The 20,205-nt window shown below is 56.8% G+C and overlaps 1 protein-coding gene and 1 non-coding gene across 2 annotated transcripts in view; both read left to right on the plus strand.

Annotated features, from left to right (window-relative positions):
* Positions 1-4,889, plus strand: part of Bahcc1 (BAH domain and coiled-coil containing 1) — a 32,343-nt gene extending 27,454 nt beyond the window's left edge. Inside the window, exons 24-27 of the mRNA XM_055592202.1 lie at positions 47-1,200; positions 2,083-2,319; positions 2,421-2,902; positions 3,779-4,889. Of these exons, the coding sequence (XP_055448177.1) occupies positions 47-1,200; positions 2,083-2,319; positions 2,421-2,627 (1,598 nt within the window). The 3' untranslated portion in view covers positions 2,628-2,902; positions 3,779-4,889. The remainder of the gene's footprint in view (positions 1-46; positions 1,201-2,082; positions 2,320-2,420; positions 2,903-3,778) is intronic.
* Positions 4,890-13,246: 8,357 nt separating this feature from the next.
* Positions 13,247-13,352, plus strand: LOC129665818 (U6 spliceosomal RNA). The gene has a single exon (XR_008718429.1). It is a non-coding gene; the product is annotated as a U6 spliceosomal RNA (small nuclear RNA).
* The last annotated feature ends 6,853 nt before the right edge of the window (positions 13,353-20,205 follow it).

Below are 20,205 nucleotides of genomic sequence, written 5' to 3' on the forward strand. Positions count from 1 at the left end.
GGGTGGGCTGGGCAGGTGCAGCTGACTCTGACTCCCCCCCCCCCAGGCAAAGTAGACCTCCTGACCTCAGGTGCCAAGTCCCCGGCGGGGGCCTCTGACCACTTCCTAGGCCGCAGGGGCAGTCCCCTGCTGAGCTGGTCGGCAGTGGCTCAGACCAAGCGGAAAGCGGTGGCTGTGGCAGCGGCAGGTGGCAAAGCGCCAGGGGTGCTGCAGAACCTCTTCCAGCTCAACGGGGGCACCAAGAAGCTGCGGGCCCGGGAGACCCTGTTTCCCATGCACAGCATGGCTGCCCCTGTGTTTGGTAACAGCTTCCGAGCAGACTCCTTCAGCAGCCTGGCCAGTTCCTACACGCCTTTCGTTGGAGGGGCTGGGGCAGGCCTGCCCGGCGGGGCCCACAAGCTGCTCCGGGCCGAAAAGGCCGGGCGGCGGCGGGCAGGCAGCGAGTTTCTGGTTAAGTTGGACCATGAGGGTGTGACCTCTCCCAAGAACAAAAACTGCAAGACTCTGCTTATGAGCGACAAGGACTTCGGAGCCAAGCTGGGCCGGCCTCTGGCCAGCCCCAGTTATGCACACCCGGCCCTCATGGGCAAGGACAAGAAGGGGCGGGCGCCTGTGCACCCGCTACCCATGGGACTAGCCCTGCGTAAGTACCCGCTGCCCTGTGACAGCGACTGCCCCAGCTCCTACTCCGAGGAGGATGAGGACGGGCCGGGGCTGGCCGCCGGTGTGCCCTCCCGCTTCCTCACCCGCCTCTCCATGTCGTCGTCGTCCTCCGGCTCGTCCACGTCCTCCTCCTCAGGCTCCATGTCCACCTCCAGTCTCTGTTCGTCGGACAATGAGGACTCCTCCTACAGCTCCGACGATGAGGACCCCGCCCTGCTGCTGCAGACTTGCCTCTCGCGCCCCGTGCCGGCGCTCCTGGCTCCCCCCGAGGCCCTGCGCTCCAAAGGCGGCGCGCACGCCCACACCCACGCCCACGCCCAGCGCTGCTTCCTGTCCAGGGCCGGGGTGGCCGGGGCAGGGGCAGGGGCCGGTCCCAGTGGTGGGAAATCCAAGTTCAAGCGCAAGGAGGCCCTGAGCTTCTCCAAAGCCAAAGAGCTTTCTCGGAGGCAACGGCTGCCCTCCGTAGAAAACCGGCCAAAGATCTCAGCCTTCCTGCCCGCCCGGCAGCTCTGGAAGTGGTCTGGAAACCCCACACAGGTAGGCCTCCCCCTCCCCCCCCATGCAGAGAGTGGAGTGGCTTTGCCCTTGCTCCTTCACCCCACACACCTCTGGGTACTCCTCTTCGCTTTTAAGTGACCCAGTCAGGGGCTGGAGTGCATTGGCCCCGTGGCTGAGAGCTCACTTTGGTCTTGCAAAGGACCTGGTCCGTTCCCAGCATTTAGGGCAGCTCGTGACTCTAGCTACAGGGGGATCCGAATGTACACATTTGTTTTGTTGTTGTTTTTCTGAGACTTCTGTTGGCCCTGGCTGTCCTAGAGTTCGCTCTGTAGACCAGGCTGGCCTTGAACTCAAAGCTCCGCCTGCCCCTGCCTCCCGAGTGTGGTCACACAAATGACCCGCACACCTGGAGTGTGTGCCTGGTGCCACTCCGAGGTGCTGCCTGAGGAGCCTTTCCTGGTGATCAGTCTGTGCCGGGCCTGTGCTTGTTCGTGGGTTTTGTTTGCTTGCTTGTGACAAGGTATCTGGAGCGCTGGCTGGCCTGGACTGTGTACAGCAGGCTGGCCTGGAGCTCACAGAGCTCGCCTGCTCCTTCCTCCCCAGTGCAGGGATTAAAGGCACAGCCTGGCCTCCCTGCTCAGCTGTCTGTGGGTGACTCAGACTGCAGTGAGCGTCTAATGCGTGTCTCTGCCCTCACATCCCATGTGCCTTTGGACTCTCTACGGTCTTTCTGTCATGACAAGTGCGCAGAGAGAATCCGCTTGCAGCCCACCTCACAGAGAGTCTATGGCGGTGGCTCTTCCTCCTCCCAAACACAGGGGGAGACACCCCACCCGTCCCCCTGCGTGCCGCCAGCTCCCCTGGCCACCATCCTCTCGCTGCGCCCCTCCTCAGCCCCCTGTGTACTGGTCTGCCCTGCAGAGACGAGGCATGAAGGGAAAGGCCAGGAAGCTGTTCTACAAGGCCATCGTCCGAGGCAAGGAGACGCTGCGTGTCGGGGACTGCGCCGTCTTCCTGTCGGCCGGACGCCCCAACCTGCCCTACATTGGGCGCATCGAGAGCTTGTGGGAGTCGTGGGGCAGCAACATGGTGGTGAAGGTGAAATGGTTCTACCACCCCGAGGAGACCAACCTGGGGAAGCGGCAGAGCGACGGGAAGGTGAGGTGGGCCCCATACCAGGCTGGCCGGGCAGCCAGCATCCCCTCCCCAGGTTCGGGGTCGCGCTTCGAGGCCACCCACACTGTGCCCTTCCCCGGCAGAACGCACTGTACCAGTCCTGCCACGAGGACGAAAACGACGTGCAGACCATTTCCCACAAGTGCCAGGTGGTCGGGCGGGAGCAGTACGAGCAGATGATGCGAGGCCGAAAGTACCAGGACCGGCAGGACCTCTATTACCTGGCAGGCACCTACGATCCCACCACTGGGCGCCTGGTGACAGCGGACGGGGTGCCTATCCTGTGTTGAGCTGCCTCCACCTCTGCCCACGCCGTCCATAGTTGCAGCCAAGAGGTTGTCTGGCCGGGAGCTGGTCTGAGCGAATATGCGGCCCCCGAGGCGGGGTCGGGCTTCTCTGGAAGTTCTCTGGACCCCAGGCCCATCCCAGCCATCTGGAGGGAGGGCCGGGCTGGTCCCACGGGACTGGCTGCTCTGCTGCTTCGCCGCGTTCTCGAGAGATTAGAATCCAAGCCATATTTCCCTAGTACCTCCGACTGTCTCCCGCCAGGGAAAGCAGAAATCAGGTGTGTTGTCTATTTATTTCTCTATGTAAATATTGTATTTCTGTGGGGAAGTTTTATGGGGGGAAAAGTGGAAAAGGATTTTTCCCACCTATGTGACAAGGGTGTGTGTGTGTGTGTGTGTGTGTGTGTGTGTGTGTGTGTGTGTGCGCGCGCGCGCGCGCGTGTGTGCAGGGGTTTTGTCCTGGGGTTTTCTTTGGAAATGCACTGTTCTCAGCCTAGTTGAATTCCAACAGGGGCACCTGTGACTGCAGAGGCTGCTGGAATGGGGGCGAGGCCAAAGGCCATGGGATGGTCACATGAGGCCCAGTCATATCCTCAGTCCCTTGGGGGCCAACTGTGTGAAGGAAATTACATCCGGTTTATTTCCTTCCAGTACGTCCCATACATAAAAGCCCTGGGGTGGGGTCAGTGATGGTGTCCCCTGGAAGGACAGGAGTCCCAGCTGCAAGAGGCCTGCAAGCCAGGACCGGCCTGCCCCACCCCCAGCCCGGGATACAGCAGCAGCCATATGTATCTTACCTCTGTTTAAAACAAAACAAACGAACAAATATTTTGAAGTATCAATGAGAAAAATGGATGTTTAGATTTTCTTTCCTGAGTATTCCAAGCTATTTCTGGTTTCCGTTTCCGTGGCCAGTTTGTTGCAGGGAGAGAAGCCTGACCTCACTCAAGCAGGGTGTAGTCGGCCCCCGTCCCTTGTGTCCCCACCGGTCCCTTATCCTCCAGGGTGACAACGGCCCCTCAGGAGCAGCAGGGCTTCCCCAATGGTGCAGCTGGCCAGGTCGCTATCTGGGCCAGCATTTGGGGCCCGCCTGGGGCTGGTCCACAGTCCTGCATGCGCACCCCCTCACCACAAGCCGCCCCTCTCCCCACCAGACACTTTCCCTGGGACCGCACCTCCTCTGCTGACCTCAAGTGTGGATGGTGGTAAGGCGGAGCCAGAGGCGCTAGAATCAACAGTAGGAGGCAGGTGCTGCTCACCTGAGGGGGAGAGGCCCCTCCGGCTCCGCTTCTTTCAATCTAGAACCTGGTCCTGGGGCTCCTCTGCCCACCCCACCCCCAAACAGTTTCTGGACCTTTTTTATAGCAGATGGCATGGCAGGCTCATGCATGGAGTATACAGCAAGGGTCCCTTCTGTTCTCTTGTACCCACATCCTGGCCCCATGTGCCAGGAGAGCTCAGCAGCCCTCACTTTTCCCGTGTTAGAGAGAGCAGGCCAGTCCCATGGACAAAGGCCTTTGTCCTCAGAAATACCTTGTGGTACACATGCTCCCCAGTGCCTCACCAGGCCAAGGCTTTCCAGGAAGTAAGGAGTATTGATGGGCATCCAACCCTAACTGGGACCCCTCAGCGTCTCTTCTTTTGCTCAGGCCCGCCAGGAGTCTGTCCTGGTCCCAGGGACTCTCTCTCACTAGTTGCTCAAAGGGCCACTCGTGGTGGCCTACAGGATAAACAAGGGTACCCATTCCTGGCTGTCCCACCACCCTGAGGCTTTCTGTTCTTCACGAGTGCAATATTTCATTCCTGGTAGTCGCTGGAGGAGATGGCCACCAAGGTCCTGCTCACAGCTAGGGAAGCAGGAAGATGCTAGGTGAAGGGCCAGGGCTGGCACTAGGAAGGCTGCTGGGAAGCTGGTGCCAGAAGTAAGGCTGCTCTGTGGGCTGCCTTCTGGATGTTTCTCTCTCCCTCTGCTGAGCTGTCCTATTTACCTGTCTTCATCTTTATCCCCCGTTTTCCTTCTTTCTGTGTATACACGCAAATGGCGCGGCCCCTCCCCCCAGCTGCGGCTAACCGTGGTAAAAGCAGATTCTTGTAAATGTGTAAACTAAGAGGCTGGTTGAATTTTTTTTTTCAATGTAAACACTAAATACAAAAAAAAAAAAAAAAAACCACGAAGGTTTTATGAACAGCAAACTCTATGTAAAGGCATTTTAGTATTAAATTTTTTATTGATAACTTGCTTAAGAATAAATATATGAACTATTGTACAGGTTCGCAGTAGTCCCGATTGTGACTGTACCTGTCTCTGACGTGTGTGTCACGTGGTCATTCCTGTCTGGGCTGAGAGGAGACTGAGTGACCAGATGGGTTTGGGTGGCCTTAGGCTTCGAGTCCCTGCCCCAGTCATGGGCCCTTCTTGATCCCGTCTTCTTAGTCAGGAATGAATGACTGATGGCTTGGTCACCTGTCTAGCCTGAACTGGTTTATACAGCCATGGTGGAGGCCACAAAGCACAGGGCTAGAAGGAAGGGCAGCTCCAAGCGCTGCTCCACAAGGGAACTCTGCCTCAGCAGGGTCCCAATGGATTTGTTCAACAGAAGCATCTCTGCCAGACAGCTGTGCCAAGAACAATAAGTAACAGTCATGGTCCTGATGGACACACTGGAGCACATTTCAACCTCAGCGCTCAGGGGCAGAGGCAGGTGAGCCTCTGTGAGTTTGAAACCAGCTTGGTCCTCATAGCGAGCTCCCGGCCAGCCAGGATCACAGTGAGGCCCTTTCTCTTGGCATGGGGGTAAGATGTTCTTGTTAAGCAGAGGACTGATTAGAAGTCCGTCAAGCTTCAGGACTAAAGAGGGAGCGGGAGAGAGAGCCTTGTATCTGTCGCCTGATCAGAAGGCTGCAGTCAAGAGACTGCTGACCCCTGAGGCGGGACCCCCAGTGGGGCAGGCATGTACTGGGAGGGCTGGCTCTGGGGCAGGCCTGGCTCCTTACCTCCGCTCCATATGTAAGGAGTCTGGCTATGCAAATGCCCTAGCCCTGCCGACTGCTAAGTCTTCCTCTCCAGTGTCATCCTCCTGCCCACCACAGAACTACTGTGCTGAGGGAGTTCCTCTCTCGTGGAAGCAGGCTAATGTGCCTGTGGGGTCCAGCAGGTAGGTACCTGCTACAAGGACTGCCACCAGATTCTTCCTTCAGCCCATTCCAGTCCTACCAAGAGCTGATAGGCAAGGGCCGTTAGGTCAGGTGTGCAGGGCGCTGGCAGATGAGTCAGTCAGCTGTGTGGGGCCTGCACACTCAGTCCTGGGGTTATCTGGGATCATGACCTTTGAAAAGGGTGTTCTGCCATTCCTAGCTGCCCAGTGGGCGATGCCTAGTGCCCACCTGGGGCCTAAAACAAAGTGAAGGTTGGAGTCTGGTGCCGGTGCCCTGCCCTGAGATGCTCAGAGACCTTCTGAGGACTTGAGACACCCAAATTCACGAACCTGAGTTCTTTGCCTGGCAAACTCTAGACTGGAAACAGCGGGCCCCGAGGGAGGCTGGGCCTCTGCATGGCTTCTGGAACCCCTGAGACAGACATGCTGAGTGTCCTCTGCCCGCTTGAGCCTGCTTTGCTGGGAAGGTAGCTCAGTGCATGTGCAAGGTCCTAAGTTTTAGCCCAGACACACAGGCACACACACACAAGTACACAAAAAGGTTGCTTTGCTCAGGAGGTCATACAAGGAGGCTCTGATGGAAGAAGTTAGGTGGGGCCAGAGCCTGGTGGGAGTCTGAAGCCTGGCAAGAACCCCTGCCAGCAAGCATTGGGCTTCTCCTTGATCCAGCCAATCCCACTGTAGCCAGAGGAGCTGAGTGGTAAGCCTGGCAGGGAACAGCTGAGCAGCCAGCTCCAAGACACTGTGGCTCCAAAACCCCAGACGGGCAGGCAGGAGCGGCTGGAAACAGCTGCCCGGCAACTGCTCCGGGACCAGGTGGCCAAGATGGCGCCCTCACAGCACAAGTGGCCCACGCCAGCTCTGGCCCAGAACGGTGCTGTGACTTGCACAGAGCACTCTAATTAATGGGGGTGCCTGAGTGGCTCTGATTGTCCCTGAGTTGATCTAGGCAGCTTCCTGGAGAAGGGAGGCCCAGGTAAGACAGGGCAAGTAGAGGGAAGAGGGTGGCTAAAAGGTGGGGGAGGGGACTGGGCCTGGAGGCTGGCAGAGGCTGAAGGACCAGGCCCTTGGCAGGAGGGGGCGTGCAGTGACCTGATGGCTCCCTTGGTGGCCTTGGTTAAAGGGGCCAGCCTGGCCCAGACCGCAGGAGAGACCGCATCGTGATGAAGGTCCTGTGTGGAACAGCACAGACAGGACTAGGGGTGCCTAGGTACTTGACAAGTGGAGCAAGCAGGGACAGGCAGGCCAATACTGAACACCCCGTACCTGAGTCACCCCAATGTTGGTACCTCTCCATGGAGCTCCCAGGGACACGGGCAGGACAGTCTCTGGGGAATACATCCCCATCTGGCCGCTTATCTCCACACCTCCCTCCTACAATCATGCCTCAGACGCCATGGTTCTGGCCTTCCAGAACGTACTGCCCTTTGGAGCAGGGCCCAGTCCAAGGGCAGGGCGGACATGGAGAGGACACAGGCAGTGGAGCCCCAGGGGTTAAACATGCAAGACTACACTTTGATCAAGACAAACGAGCCATTATGTGAAATGCTGAAGCAAGATAAATGATGGCACTGGGTGAGTGAGATCAATAAAAGTGATGTTTTATCAGGTAGAAATGACAACCCGGCTGATCGCAATTCGTTTTTAATACTACAAACCGATTGGAGACGAGGGGGCTTTAATTGCTGGGCCCCAGCCCTAGCAAGGTTGCTGGGGGCGGGGGGCATTGAAATGACTTAGGCCAGGCCTGGAGGGCCCTCAGCAGAACTCAACTTTGAGAGGTGCTCAAAGACCCCGGGGCCACGCCCCTGCCTGAGCGTCCAGGGGCAGGCATGGGTGAGGAGGGGCTGCTTTGGCTCGCCAGTGTGGCTCCCTGCCTTGACCACTGCCATCCTGCAGCCAAGCCTGTGCCAGGCCTTCGGGGATGATCCCCCACGGAGCCCGTCTGCAGCAGAGACCCAGCCTTGTGCTTTCTGCGTCACTCCGGGGCTCCACACACTCTTTGCATCTCCACAGGCCACCCCCTCAAAAGGCACAAAGCAGTGATGAGCCCTCCCGGATACACCCAGCCCCCCTGTCTCCTTACCATCAGACTGTAGGTGACTGGACCATGCGGCCATGACCCAGCCCTCCAGCCTGCTCTGGGGAGAGGTGGGCAGGGCCTGCAGTGTCTGTTGTCTGATGTCACCTAAGCTTTTCTCAGTGGTGTCCCCAGCCTGCTGGGGTGAGGGTTGTGGGAACCAGCACATGGGCAGGGCTAGCCCAGACCCTACCAGGGTCCCCATGGTAAAGACTCAGCACCTCCATGAGGACATAACAAGGCCTCGGTTGGACAACTGGACACAGGGAAAGTGGGTTTCCACCTGCTGTCGGAGAGGGGGGCCCAGGTGGCAGTGGGTTCTCTTGGGGTGTGGCCTTGTACTGGTTGGGCCCCTCTGGAGCACCCCTCTGTGGGGCATGCGGGGCCCTGCATTCACTCATCCCCTGTGCAGACAGCTGCGCTAAATGAGACGGGCCTCTCTCTCCACACTTGTGGGGGACCCCACAGAAAAACTTGGCAGGAGCATGGAGGGCCCCACAGCTGGGCAGGCTGAGGCAAAGAGATGCAGAGGCATGCAGAGCAGGAGGGCTGCTGACTGAACAGGGAGAGGTGCCCAGGAGTGCGGAGGGTCCCAGCTGGGTCGCTCACGCTGGGTACCCCCTTTGTCCCAGAAGCCTAATCTCAGGAAGCATATCCCCCAGACTTAGCTGAGGACCACACCTCTCAAGAAATGGAGGGGTGCGGTGGCCCAGCAGACACCTCTGAGGACCCTACACACGCCCTCCCTAGGAGAGAGGTGAATGCAGGCGCTGAAAGCCATCCTGAGATAGACAGAGCTGTGGGGGAGGGGCTCTGCCCTGAAGCCGCTCCGAATGGCGCTCTCTGCAGACTTCACCCGCTCTGCAGAGCCTCTGGCCCCCATCCCCACCCAAAGGAATCCCGAGAGCACCCAGCCCGTGCAGATGGAGGAATTCCCGCCTCCACCCTATCACGCCATCTTTGGGGCAATGTTAAAGGAGAGTTCTCTGTGATTTCTGCAGTCTAGACACGCTTGACCTCCATACAACCCTCTGGAGTCCTGAGGGCCTGGGGGAGGGCCTCCCCGAAGCTGGAGGAGCTGGAAAGCCCAGCAGCACAGAAAGCAGCTGCCGTCCAGAGCAGGGCGCAGGCGCAGAATGCGGAGCACGGCTCTGTGGGCACCATGGTCCTCTCTGCTCTGCTGAGTCTCTGGCCGCCTATCTTGTCCCAGCTGTAGTCTGCAGCGTGTTTCCACATCTTCAGAATGCAAAAATGAGAGATCAAGAGCCAGGCCTGCCAGACCACCACCTTTTGCTCAGTCCTGTCTCCCTCAGCCCCTGGGGGCGGCCAGACGTGGCTTGCACCTCCAGCCTGGTCCAGGATCTCAGGACTAGCCACCCACGCCAGAAAAGGCCTGTGCTGATGGCCGTCAGGAGGGCCTCCAAGGACACGGCTCCTCCACGTGTGGGCTGTGACGCCGACCTATACCTAACACACCTTGCTTCATCTCTCTGTCCTCCCTAGGCTAATCTGGAGCCCACCTGAGGCCTCCCAGCTGTGGGAGGGTCTAGAGGCCTCCTCACAATTGGCTTTCCTGAGGAGGGAAAGTTAAAACAGCCATTTTTATTTGGGAGCCTCCAAAGAAGTTTATGATCTCGCCGCTCGTCAGGAAATGTGTTTCCACTTAGAACAGGCTCAGGGCTGCGGTGAGCGGGCGTGAGGAGACATACTGCGGGGTAATTTCATTCCCCCAGGTCCTCCTCTCTGAACCTACGTGGACCACGTAGGCCCAGGGCACCCCAAACCCCTGAAACGTCTCCCATTTGGAGGTGCCTGCAATGCAGAGGGCTGGAGGTGAGTGTGGAAGAGACCCTGACTGGAAGAGGGCAGGGCGCTTGGCGGCCTAGGGTTAAAGCGGTACACTGTTTGAGGCCGTAGGGGCCCTCTGCGGGGTCTGTCAAGTTTCTAGCACATAGGATGCAAGAAACGAGTACCTGGACGCCATCAAAAGACCATAGCCTCAGTGCCCAGTGTCTCCACTCCTGGAAGGGCTTCCCTCTGCTCATTTGGTTCCACAGACTGCGGGTGCCTCCATTGTCACGTGACTCAGGGCGGGCCTCCCCCAGCCTTGGTGATTGGCTCCGGGGTCGGCACCTGACCCAGTATTAGCCAATCAGGGCATTCTCCTGGAGAACACGGGACATATAAGCGCTTCTTGGAAGGGTCCCAAGGGATACCATAAACTCTGTAGTTGCCCTCAGGACACTTGGATGCTGACAGTGAGTAGACTCTGCTATATTTCTGCACTTTGGGTTTGTGTGTGTGTGTGTTTCGAGACAGAATTTCTTTGTGTAGCCTTGGATGTCCTAGAGTCTCTTTTTAGACCAGGCTGGCCTCGAACTCACAGAGATCCGCCTGCCCCAGCCTCCCTGAGTGCTGGGATTACAGGCGTGTAACACCACGGCCAGCTTGAATTTAATTTGAAATCAGAGAAGGAGCAAATATTAACATAAGTGTTGCATGAAATATTGGGAATATACTTATACTAAAAATGACTATCTGAAGTTTGAATTTAACCTAACATTTTATATTTTATTGGCTAAGTCTAGCAACTGTGACTCTAGCAATTCAAACTGGGTATGCCCGGCCTCCTGACAGAACAGATGCGGCTGTGCTGCGTGACGCAGAAAGGATGCCCACCAAAGAGGTGGTGCATGAGGTCCCTCACCTCAAGTTCACAGTTCCTGGGAACCTGCTGGCCGAAAGGGCCGCAGCCCAGCTTTGCGAACCGCTCCTTGTAGGGTGCCAGCCCAGCCTGAAGTAGACAACAGAGCCATAGAGTACTTCCCTGCAGAGAGAGAGGAGAGAGAGAAACACTCCAAGTGTTGATAAAAAGCATGGAGCAAGCCAGGTGCATGCCTTTAACCCCACTCGGGAAACTCGGGGAGCAGAGACAGGTGAATCTCTGTGAGTTTAAGGCCAGCCTGGTCTACAGAGTGAGTTCCAGGACAGCCAGGGCTACACAGAGAAACCCTGTCTTAAAAAACAAGCAAGCAGGCTGGAGAGATGGCTCAGTGGTTAAGAGCAGTGGCTGTTCTTCCAAAGAACTGGGGTTCAATTCCCAGCACCCACATGGCAGCTCAGAACTGTTTGTACTTCCAGTTCCAGGTGATCTGACACCCTCACACAGACATACATGCAGGCAGAACACCAATGGACAGAAAATAAAAATAAATAATTTTTTAAAAGCAAGCAAGCAAAAGCATGGAGCAATTGTGTCAGTGTCTAAGGCTACAGAAAGTGGCACGGAGGGCGGGAGACAAATTGGCCTGTGCCTAGCCATGCTCACCACATACACACCAGACAGCCAAGAGGGCACACAACCTCTGCAGACAGCCCGAGGCTTGCTCGAGGGGCCTGTGGACAGAGAGGACCCCACTCTACTGTCCACAGCTGGCCGGGATTCCCACTGGCAAATGACAAAAACACAGTGTCATGGTCCATGCCTGTAATCCCAGGACCAGGGTCAGAGTTCAAGACTCACACTCGGCTGCTCAGAGAGTTTGAGGCTACTTTGGTCTACAAGAGACCCTGTCTCAAAAAGAAAAAAAAAAAAAAAAAAAAGCAAAGCAAAATCTTGACAGTTCCCATTCCAGCTGTGGCGCCCAACAGCCCACCCATGCCTGGCTTCTGTGAGCCTGTCCCTCGTGGTGCAGACGATAGCTTGGTTTTGCCCTCATGGACGCTGCTCTGGGCCGCATAGACTGGTCTCTCTGTCCCACCCATTTGGCCCCACAGCCACAGCATTCAGCTGAGAACAGTGCCACAGGGAGCTGAGCTGTGAACATCCCCTCTTCACTCTGACCAGGTACCCAGCGCCCTGCTGGCCTGGGCAGGCCAGAGGCAGGAGCAGAGGGGGAGTTGAGGTTTTTCTGGTCACACCAGTGTCCAGGGCCTAGCCTGCTGTCTTGTATCAGAGCCTTGCCACCTGTGGCATGGGGCCTACAATGTGACCCTGGGTGGCTCGGCCCCCGGGGAGATGGGAGAAGGGTGTGGCTGGCTAACTGACCTCCATGTGGACAGGGAACCTCAGCACAGTCCTCTGTGATAATGAGGGACCGCTGCAGCTCTGACTGGGCTACAAAAGCTGATTGGGGGATAAGGACTGGCCTGACCAACCAGGACATGCCTTCTCCCCACCCCCATCTGCAGCTCTGACTAGAAAGAACAGAAAACTCAGAATGGAGGCACCTCAAGAAAGGAGGGCACCTTGACTTGTGGTCTTTGGGCTGGAGCCACACGCATTTTCTTTCATATCCTGAATCAGCTTCAAATTAAATGGAGCAGGCAGGGCTGGAGAGACAGCTTAGTGGTTCAGGGCACTGACTACTTCCAGAGTGCCCAGGTTCAAATCCCAGCACCCACATGACAGCTCACAACTGTCTAGAACTGCAAGATCTGACACTCTCACATAGACACAAAGCACCAATGCACAAAAAATAAAGGCAAATAAATTTTAAAAATTAAACAGAGCATCCTGCTTTTATTCCCAACCCCTCAGAAAGGCCTGGGTCTCTCCCTGTGAGATCCCAGTACCAGAGGAGAATGGACCGCTCCTCCCCTTGGGCCAGTGGCTGGGAGTAGCAACCATCATAACTGTGGCAAAGGCTGGCTCAGTCCAGGGATGGTGGTGCTCACCTTTAACCCCAGCACCTGAGAAGCAGAGGCAGCTAGATAGATCTCCATAAGTTATAACAGCCTGATTTACAAAGCAAGTTCCAAGTCAAGGCTACTGTCAGACCCTGTCTCAAAAAAGAAGGAGGGGGAGGGAGGGGACAGGAAAGAGAAAAAGGGGGGAAAGGAGGGGGAAGGGGAAAGTAAAAGAAAAAAAAATTAAAAATGCCAGTGTGCGGCTGCTTAGCCGCTCACTTAAAAAGATGACAGTCCGTAGGACTGCGGTGGCAGAATGCTTGCCTACCACATCCAAGGCTCTGGGTTCAATCCCCAGTGCTACGGAAAAACAGCAGTCAAAATTTCTACTTCAGCTAGCAGTGGTGGAGCACGCCTTTAATCCCAGCGCTTGGGAGGCAGAGGCAGGTGGATATCTATGAGTCTGAAGTCAGGCTGATCTAAAGGATGAGCTACAGGACAGCTAGGGCTGCGCAGTAAACTCTCTCTTGAAAGCAAACAAACGACAAAGATGACAAGCATGATGGCACAGACCTTTAACCCCAGCACTCAGGAGGCAGAGGCAGGTGGATCTCTCTGAGTTCCAGGCCAGCCTGGGCTACATAGTGAGTTCCAGGCCAGCCAAGGCTACATAGTGGAGCCTTGCCTCAAAACAAACAACAAGAAAGGGCGTAGTGACTACTTCTCAAGAAACCCAAAGAGAAGGAGAGTGTGAGAAAGAGAAAGCCTTGTCATATAAACTAATGTTGGAATGATACAGAGAAGATTAGCATGGCTCCTGTAAAAAAGGGTGACAAGCAAATTCAGGAAGCTTTTGATATTTATAATCAGACAGACAGACAGACAAAGAGTTCTGGAGCTTTCTTAGCCTGTCTCTCCTTAGGTGTCCCCAACTGGATTGGGCAGGCTAATCAGCTCCCTGGGAGCTAGTTCCCTCGTCTGTGAACATGCAGTAAAGCTGGCCTTGGCCTCAACGAAGACACAGCTGAGTCCTTCATGTGGCTATAGAGTCAATGACTGCTGGCCGTCTCCTGTTTTCAGCATGAGCTTTCTGCCAGGAGCTGCCCAACACCACTACTGCCCTTTCCTTCAGAGCTGACCCTACACCCCTCAGCCTCCCTTGCAGCTACATACAGCTGTGAAACTGAGTTTTGGCCAAGGTAGTGAACAGGTAATAGGAAGCATCCTTAAACACAGAGCTGTGCCTTTTCTCTCATCCTACCAGTTGGAACATAGATGAAATAATTGGAGCATTAGCTATCTTCTTTATTATGAGAAGGAAGCCACATTTGGAAATAGAATGATAAGACGGGAACCTGGGTTTCTGATGGTGGACACACATACATGCCATCTCATGACTTTCCAATTACTAGACTCTCTTTTCTCATCCATGACTTCCACTCCGCACTTCTCCAAAACAAGGTCCCCCAGCCCATCCTGTTAGGATACCCTTAAGAGTTCCTGCAGCTCTCTAGTCTCCGAGGCCACAGTCTCCTACAGTTTGATGTCACTGCCAGGTCAGGCCTTCTAACAGCATGGAGCGCTCATCACAGTCTGCAATTTTGTATTTATTGTGGGTTTATTTGACTGCCGCCTTCCCTGGACTGTCATCAGCATGATAGGGCTCCTGCCTGGTGTTCACCGCAGTGTCCTCGGCACTCAGGGGTCTGGGCACAAGCAGGCATCCCTACTTGGTCCTCCGCGCCCAGGCTCCACCTGCTTCTGAGCCAGGGCTCTGCCCACCCGATCCCCATCCCTGCCCTCCTCTCAGCCCCCTTCTTGCTGATACCAAAGCCGTCCTGCAGCAGCCCCAGACCCAGCCAGTCTGGTCTCCTCAACTCTGGTTTCAGACATGAAGAAAGGGAGGGCCAAGAGACTCCTTTGAAGCTTCGGGAAGACTAAGGAGTGGCATCTAGTCCCTTCATGACTGACAGGAAGGTATGGAAATACAAAATGCCTGAAAGGATATGGGGCCACTAGAACCTCCTCCGGGGAGCTGTTGCCCTGAATGACAGTGGATGTGCACGGAAGCCGGCAATCAAACTGCGGCCTCACCACGTGGAGGCCAGAAGCCCAGCACTGCAGAGCCACAACCACACAAACACTCCTGGCCAGGCAAGGCCAGGCAGTAAGGAGGAGGAAAAGCGCTCCGCACTCAGGGTGGCGCGGGCTGGGCACCAGGGGCCGCTGCAGGGCCCGAGTTCTGCCTCATACACTTAGGAGCACTGCGCTTACTCTGAATTTTTAAGATAAAAAAAGGAGACAGAGCTGCAGGGTGGCTCAGCAGTAGAGCAATCTCCTAGGACATACAAGGCCCTGGGGCACCACAAAATACATGTATACATACATACACATACATACCATGGAACTGTGTGATGTCACATTGCCATGTGTGTCTGCAGAAACTGCCTTGTCACTATAACCAACAGAGCAGGCAGCCTCTGTGTTTTCTGCTTCCCTGTTCAGAGCATTTGGCTTCTGGAGACTCAGGCTCTAACCCCACCCCCCAGGCTTCCCCATCTTCAGGAGATGATGTGTGCGCTTCCTGGTTTGTGGAGGCTGCTCCACCTGTCCCGGCCACTGGTACCCCAGCACCACGGCCAGAGCTGCTCCTATCAGAAGATTCCCAAGCCACTGCCAAAGTGTCATTCTCTGGCTGCTTGAGGGTTCAGAGCATCTGGATCCAGATCCAACACCACTGTTTCCAGGCCCACAAACAGCAGTTTTTAACAGCAGAACTGAGGTTGGCAAGCAGAGTGGTCCTGTGCGTTGCTGGTGCTGCTTAGGGCAGGCGACAAGCCGAGGACTCTGGGCAGACCTGTGAACTTCAGGCCAGCAGCTGCACACGACAGAAGAGCAAGAGCGCTATCCTGGCTTGAAATCGTCCACGGTCCCCACAACAGGCAACTCGGCTCATAGGCCACAAAGCCCTTCTCCTTGACTGCAGCCAGCGCCCGCACCGACAGCTTATGTGCGTGCATCGAGCCTGTAATTGCCAATTGCAAGACACTGGACCGCACACAGTAGCTACCCAATAATCCTGTCATTGTCACCATGTGACGTGGGGGTGTTGGCGGTGTCCCTGACTTCCGAGTGTCAGAGGCCCACTGCCCACAGCCACATCTGCCAGATGCCACATCTTTGGAACACCTGGTATCCTTGCTCCACCATCTCCCATCCACATCCTAACTGCCTTTCAAAGCCACCTCCAGCCCCACACCTGTCCTGTGCCCCGCTCTGTGAGAGCCTTCTAGCCCCCTGCGGCTCCGGCACTTCATCTGGACTGGAGCATGGCCACACAGGGAGCCATAAACTTTCCCAAGCCTGGACTGTGCCTTTTTTTCCTCAGACACTCAGGGCTGAGCCCATTCTGGTACCGGAAGACCTCTCCTAAAAGGCCTGATGAATGAATAGATGCTTCCTGCCTCAGAGTCATCCAAGCAAACTCCATTGTGTGCTGACTGGCAAAGCAGGCCCTTGAAGGGACACCAGTAAACAGGATGCAAGCCCCCGAGACAGAGCTGATGTCTCCACCATTGCCCTGAGACCACTGCAGAGACGTAAAAGCCCTGACAGACAGGCGCACCTCGGAAGGCAGCGGGCATACCTAAACAGCGGCTTCCAGCTGCTGCCTCACTTTGTGACATATAGGATGTCTTCTGGAGGGAAAACATCAGCCCAAGGATGCTTGGGTGGACGCAGAGGGCCCGCCCGCGCTGCAACTGCCTACTGCAAACAAAACAAAACCCAGGTTCCCTGACACACTTCTACTCACGCTTGAGAGTGGGTGCAGGACCCTCCTGCTGCTGGGCCCACCACCCTGACAGACACCCCCCACCGCCATCCCCCCCCCCCCCCCCTCTGTCCGCAGCAGAAGCTGAGGGCAGTGTGGCCCTGTGCTCCAGCCTGGGCCTGGATTCCGCGGCAGGAAGCACTAGCAAGGCTGAGGAAAGGACCCAGCGCCCGCAGAGCCCCCTTCCAAGGCCACGCCTCCCGAGTGGAGGCTCCTCCACTGCAGCTGCCCTCCAGGTCTGGAGAACGGGGTAGCAGCTCCCCTTCGTCGCCGGCCAAGGAACTACACATCTCCCCTTTAATTCATGTATTTTCCATTTATTCAACTCTCTTCAAATGTCCCGTCTGGGGGTGCCATAAAAATGTAAGACCGTGTCAATTGCCCGTATCCAAAAACATTCTTGTGTGTTCCACTTGGAGTAGTTTGGAGGGGAGGCTAATGGAAGCGGCCAGGAGGAGGCTAGCCCCCAAGCCTGCACAGAGGCCACCTCTCTTTGTGTCCCCAGGGCATGAGAGGAGGTGTCAAAGCCGGACTCCTTCCAAGAATGAATTGATGTCTGTGCCACTAACCAGCAGGACCGCGTCTTCCTTCCCTCCCCCCAGCAGCTTCGGCCTCCCCTGTGACCTCCCAGGGGAACAGGGGAACAGCCCCACGTCTGCCCTGCTACCTCCCAGCCGGGAGGCTCTGCTCCCAAGGCGCTGAAGGAGCATGACGACGCCCCCGTGGGACCGAAGGCTACAAGGTCCACTGGCGACCGCAGGGGCTCCCCAGGGCGGCACGGGTCGCCGTCAGGTCCCCCGAGGCGCACACAGCCCGGCCCGGCTCCGCGCCCCGCCCCTCTAGCAAGAAGGGACCCCACGTGGGGCCGCAGGGCCCGTCGGCCTTGGCGCGCGATTGGTCGGGGCGCAGCCAATCAGAGGCCGCTGCTGCTCGGACCGCGCCGATTGGCCGAGGGAAGGCGGGCGGGGCGGGAGCGGGGCGCCCTTTTGTTCTTGGCGCCCGCGCCGCCGCCCGCTCCGGCCCCGCCACCTGCGCGCCCACTCCGGACCCGCGCGCCTCCCGGAACCCCCCGCTTGTTCGCACACGCGAGCTAGAGCAGCCGCGTGCATCGCGGCCCTCTCAGGGTCTGACCTTGGACGAGCCCTTTCATTCTCCGTTCCCGGGTTTCTTACCCTCGTTTTCTCCTTGTCTCCTAGGAATTGTGGCGAAGAACAGAACCTGGCAGCAACCTTGGGATGTCTCTAAAAACCTAGCATTCTGTGATGGAAGGGCTCTGGATCGCTCTTAAGAGAGGCCACGTGGGAAGCTGCCTAGCGAGAATCTTCACTCACCTAGCCCAAACTCACACTGGCTCGGTGGGCAGGAGACAGAGCTCCCACCCTGACTGCCCGCTTGTGCTAACCCTCGCTCAGTCTTTTTCTTTTTTTAAGATTTATTTATCTTATGTATATGAGTGTTCTATCTGCATTTACACCTGCCAGAAGAGGGAATCAGTTCACCTTATAGATGGTTGTGAGCCACCATGTGGTTGCTGGGAATTGAACTCAAGACCTTTGGAAGAGCAGACAGTGCTCTTAACCGCTGAGCCATCTCTCCAGCCCCTCAGTCTTTCTTCATTCAGTCAGTGGTAGTGGACTCTGTCTGGAGTGGAAAATGGTGGCCTCGGAAGCCTCGGGGCCAGCTCTAGGCTGAACTGGGGTTCAGGGCTCGAGTCTGGGGCTTCTGACCTCTGGTCCCACCATCTTCCGTCTAGAACTGCTTCAGCACATTCCCCAGCAAAGCTGGGGCGGCAGGCGTCTGCTGCAGAGGGCCACAGCGCCACAGGCTGTGGACACAGACACCAGTCGCTGCCCAGCCTGCAGGGGAGGGATCAGCCTCGGGAAGCCTCAGTGTCCCCACCACGTGGGTGGGCTTAGAGAGAGTCGCTGGCCAAAATGGGGGCATTTCCAAGGTCACCCTTGCACCTGGGAGTGTAAGAACCTGGAGGCATTCCGGATGCAGCTCTCAAGCAGCACCTGGGCTGGGCCTCCCTGACACTGTGGCCCCTGGGCGGCCCCAGGCCAGTGGCAACTGTCTGTGTCCTAAGGACTGGGTGCGAGAGGCTGCATCTGTGGACTGTTTTTTTCCCGTGTGTGGTCGAGAACAGGTGAAAGTCTGAGGGGCAACCCCCACCCCACGGAGTTTTAAACACCACTTTCCCTGGTGTTTTGTGCTGATAAGAGAGTGTCAGTTGCTGGGGTGGTCGGCATGGGAAGAAACTCAAGTGGGGACCAGCGGTGGGTGTCCCCAGGCAAGTGGCCTCTCAGCATTTTTCTCCCTTTGCAGCTCTGCAGTTCCCAGGTCACTCCAGCCTCTAAAACCCGGGAGCCGAGACTTCCCAGATGTGTAGCGGAGGTGGCAGGGGCAAAAGAGAAGCCCAGCATAGAAGAGCTAGGAAGGGCCTGGGTCACCACCAGGGGCCCAGAAGACTTCAGGCAAGACCCACACAGAAAACGTAGGTAGTTGACACTATGACCCAGCGGACCGGGACAGACCGTGCCTGGGAGCTTGGCTAAGCTGCTGCCATGTCCAGGCTGCTCTCAGCCTCAAACACCTTTTTCCAAAGGTCAGGACTAGTGCCGATGGGGGAGGGGTGCACTTTATGAGTCAGACAGAGCTCCCTGCTCACTGCCATGGTCACCTTCGGTCACAGCTGGCCACCCAAACACTCTCCGCACCCAGCAAACTGACTTTCTTCTGTTGCGTGGTAGGGGGTTTTCACCATTACGCCTCAGAGTCCAACCATCCCTGTTCTCTGAAGTCAGGCAACTGTTAATGTGCTCCCTGAGGCCCCCAGGGAGGGCAGAGCACTTTGAAGGGATGTGAGGCCATCAGGAGCCCAGGCCAGAAGGCTCTGAGAGCCAACATGAGATGGATGAGGGGCGGTAAGAGTGCAGGAAATACCTGGAGATGGGGCTAGCTGCCCCTGCAGGGCCCCACGGCCACCAGACCAAGCCATTACAGGAAGGACATGTCAAAGAAGGTGCACAGAGGCTGGAAGGGCGGGGGAGAGGGCAACCCGGAAGCCGATTCACTGGGGACCCCACCTCTGCCCTGGCGGTCAATGTTGAAGGCTTGGTGACAGACCACGCGGGGTTCAAGAAAGGGCCTTGGCTGCCCTGCACTCATTCAGCCGGTAAGCAGTGGCATCATTATTTCATCCGTGCTGGATATGGCTCCATTTGTACGAGGAGCCGGGCACCTAAGCGGCCCACGGCTTAGGCAGAGGCGTGCTTTGCTTTAGTACACAAAGCTGTTTCCATATTTCTGCCTCCCTGACCTAGTGAATGGACCCACACAGCCTGGCACAAGAAGTTGCCACCAAGCGGGCTGGGGAGCTTGAGCCTAAATCGTGTCTGCAGCCTCCCGCTCTGGGCTTTCCGTTTACAAGTGGAGCATGAGTCTGGAAATCAATCTGGCGCTGTACACACAACAGGGGCCCTCCCCCTGGAGCCAGGTGGCCAGTAGGAGTGATGTGGGAGCGCCCTCCAGCGGTAATATCCGGCATGGCCCCCAGCAGGCCCCGAGAAGGATGCTCCTGACTTGGCTCGTGGGCGACTTGAGAACTGAAAATTCGAGCGGTTTAGTAGACCGAGGATAGAATAAGATACCTCTTATGCTGGGTTTAACGGTGCACACGTGATCCTGACTCAGGTGGTTGAGGCAGGAGGATGTTGAGTTTGCTACATAGAGGGATCTGCTTTCAAAGAAAGGAAGGAAGGAGGGATGAAAGGAAGAAGGAATGGAAGGAAGGAGGGATGAAAGGAAGGAGGAATGGAAGGAAGGAGGGATGGGAGGAAGGAAGGAGGGATGGGAGGAAGGAGGGATGGGAGGAAGGAGGGATGG

Source organism: Psammomys obesus, unplaced genomic scaffold (assembly GCF_907164565.1).
Source record: "Psammomys obesus unplaced genomic scaffold, mPsaObe1.curated_primary_1811, whole genome shotgun sequence".
Lineage (NCBI taxonomy): Eukaryota > Metazoa > Chordata > Mammalia > Rodentia > Muridae > Psammomys > Psammomys obesus.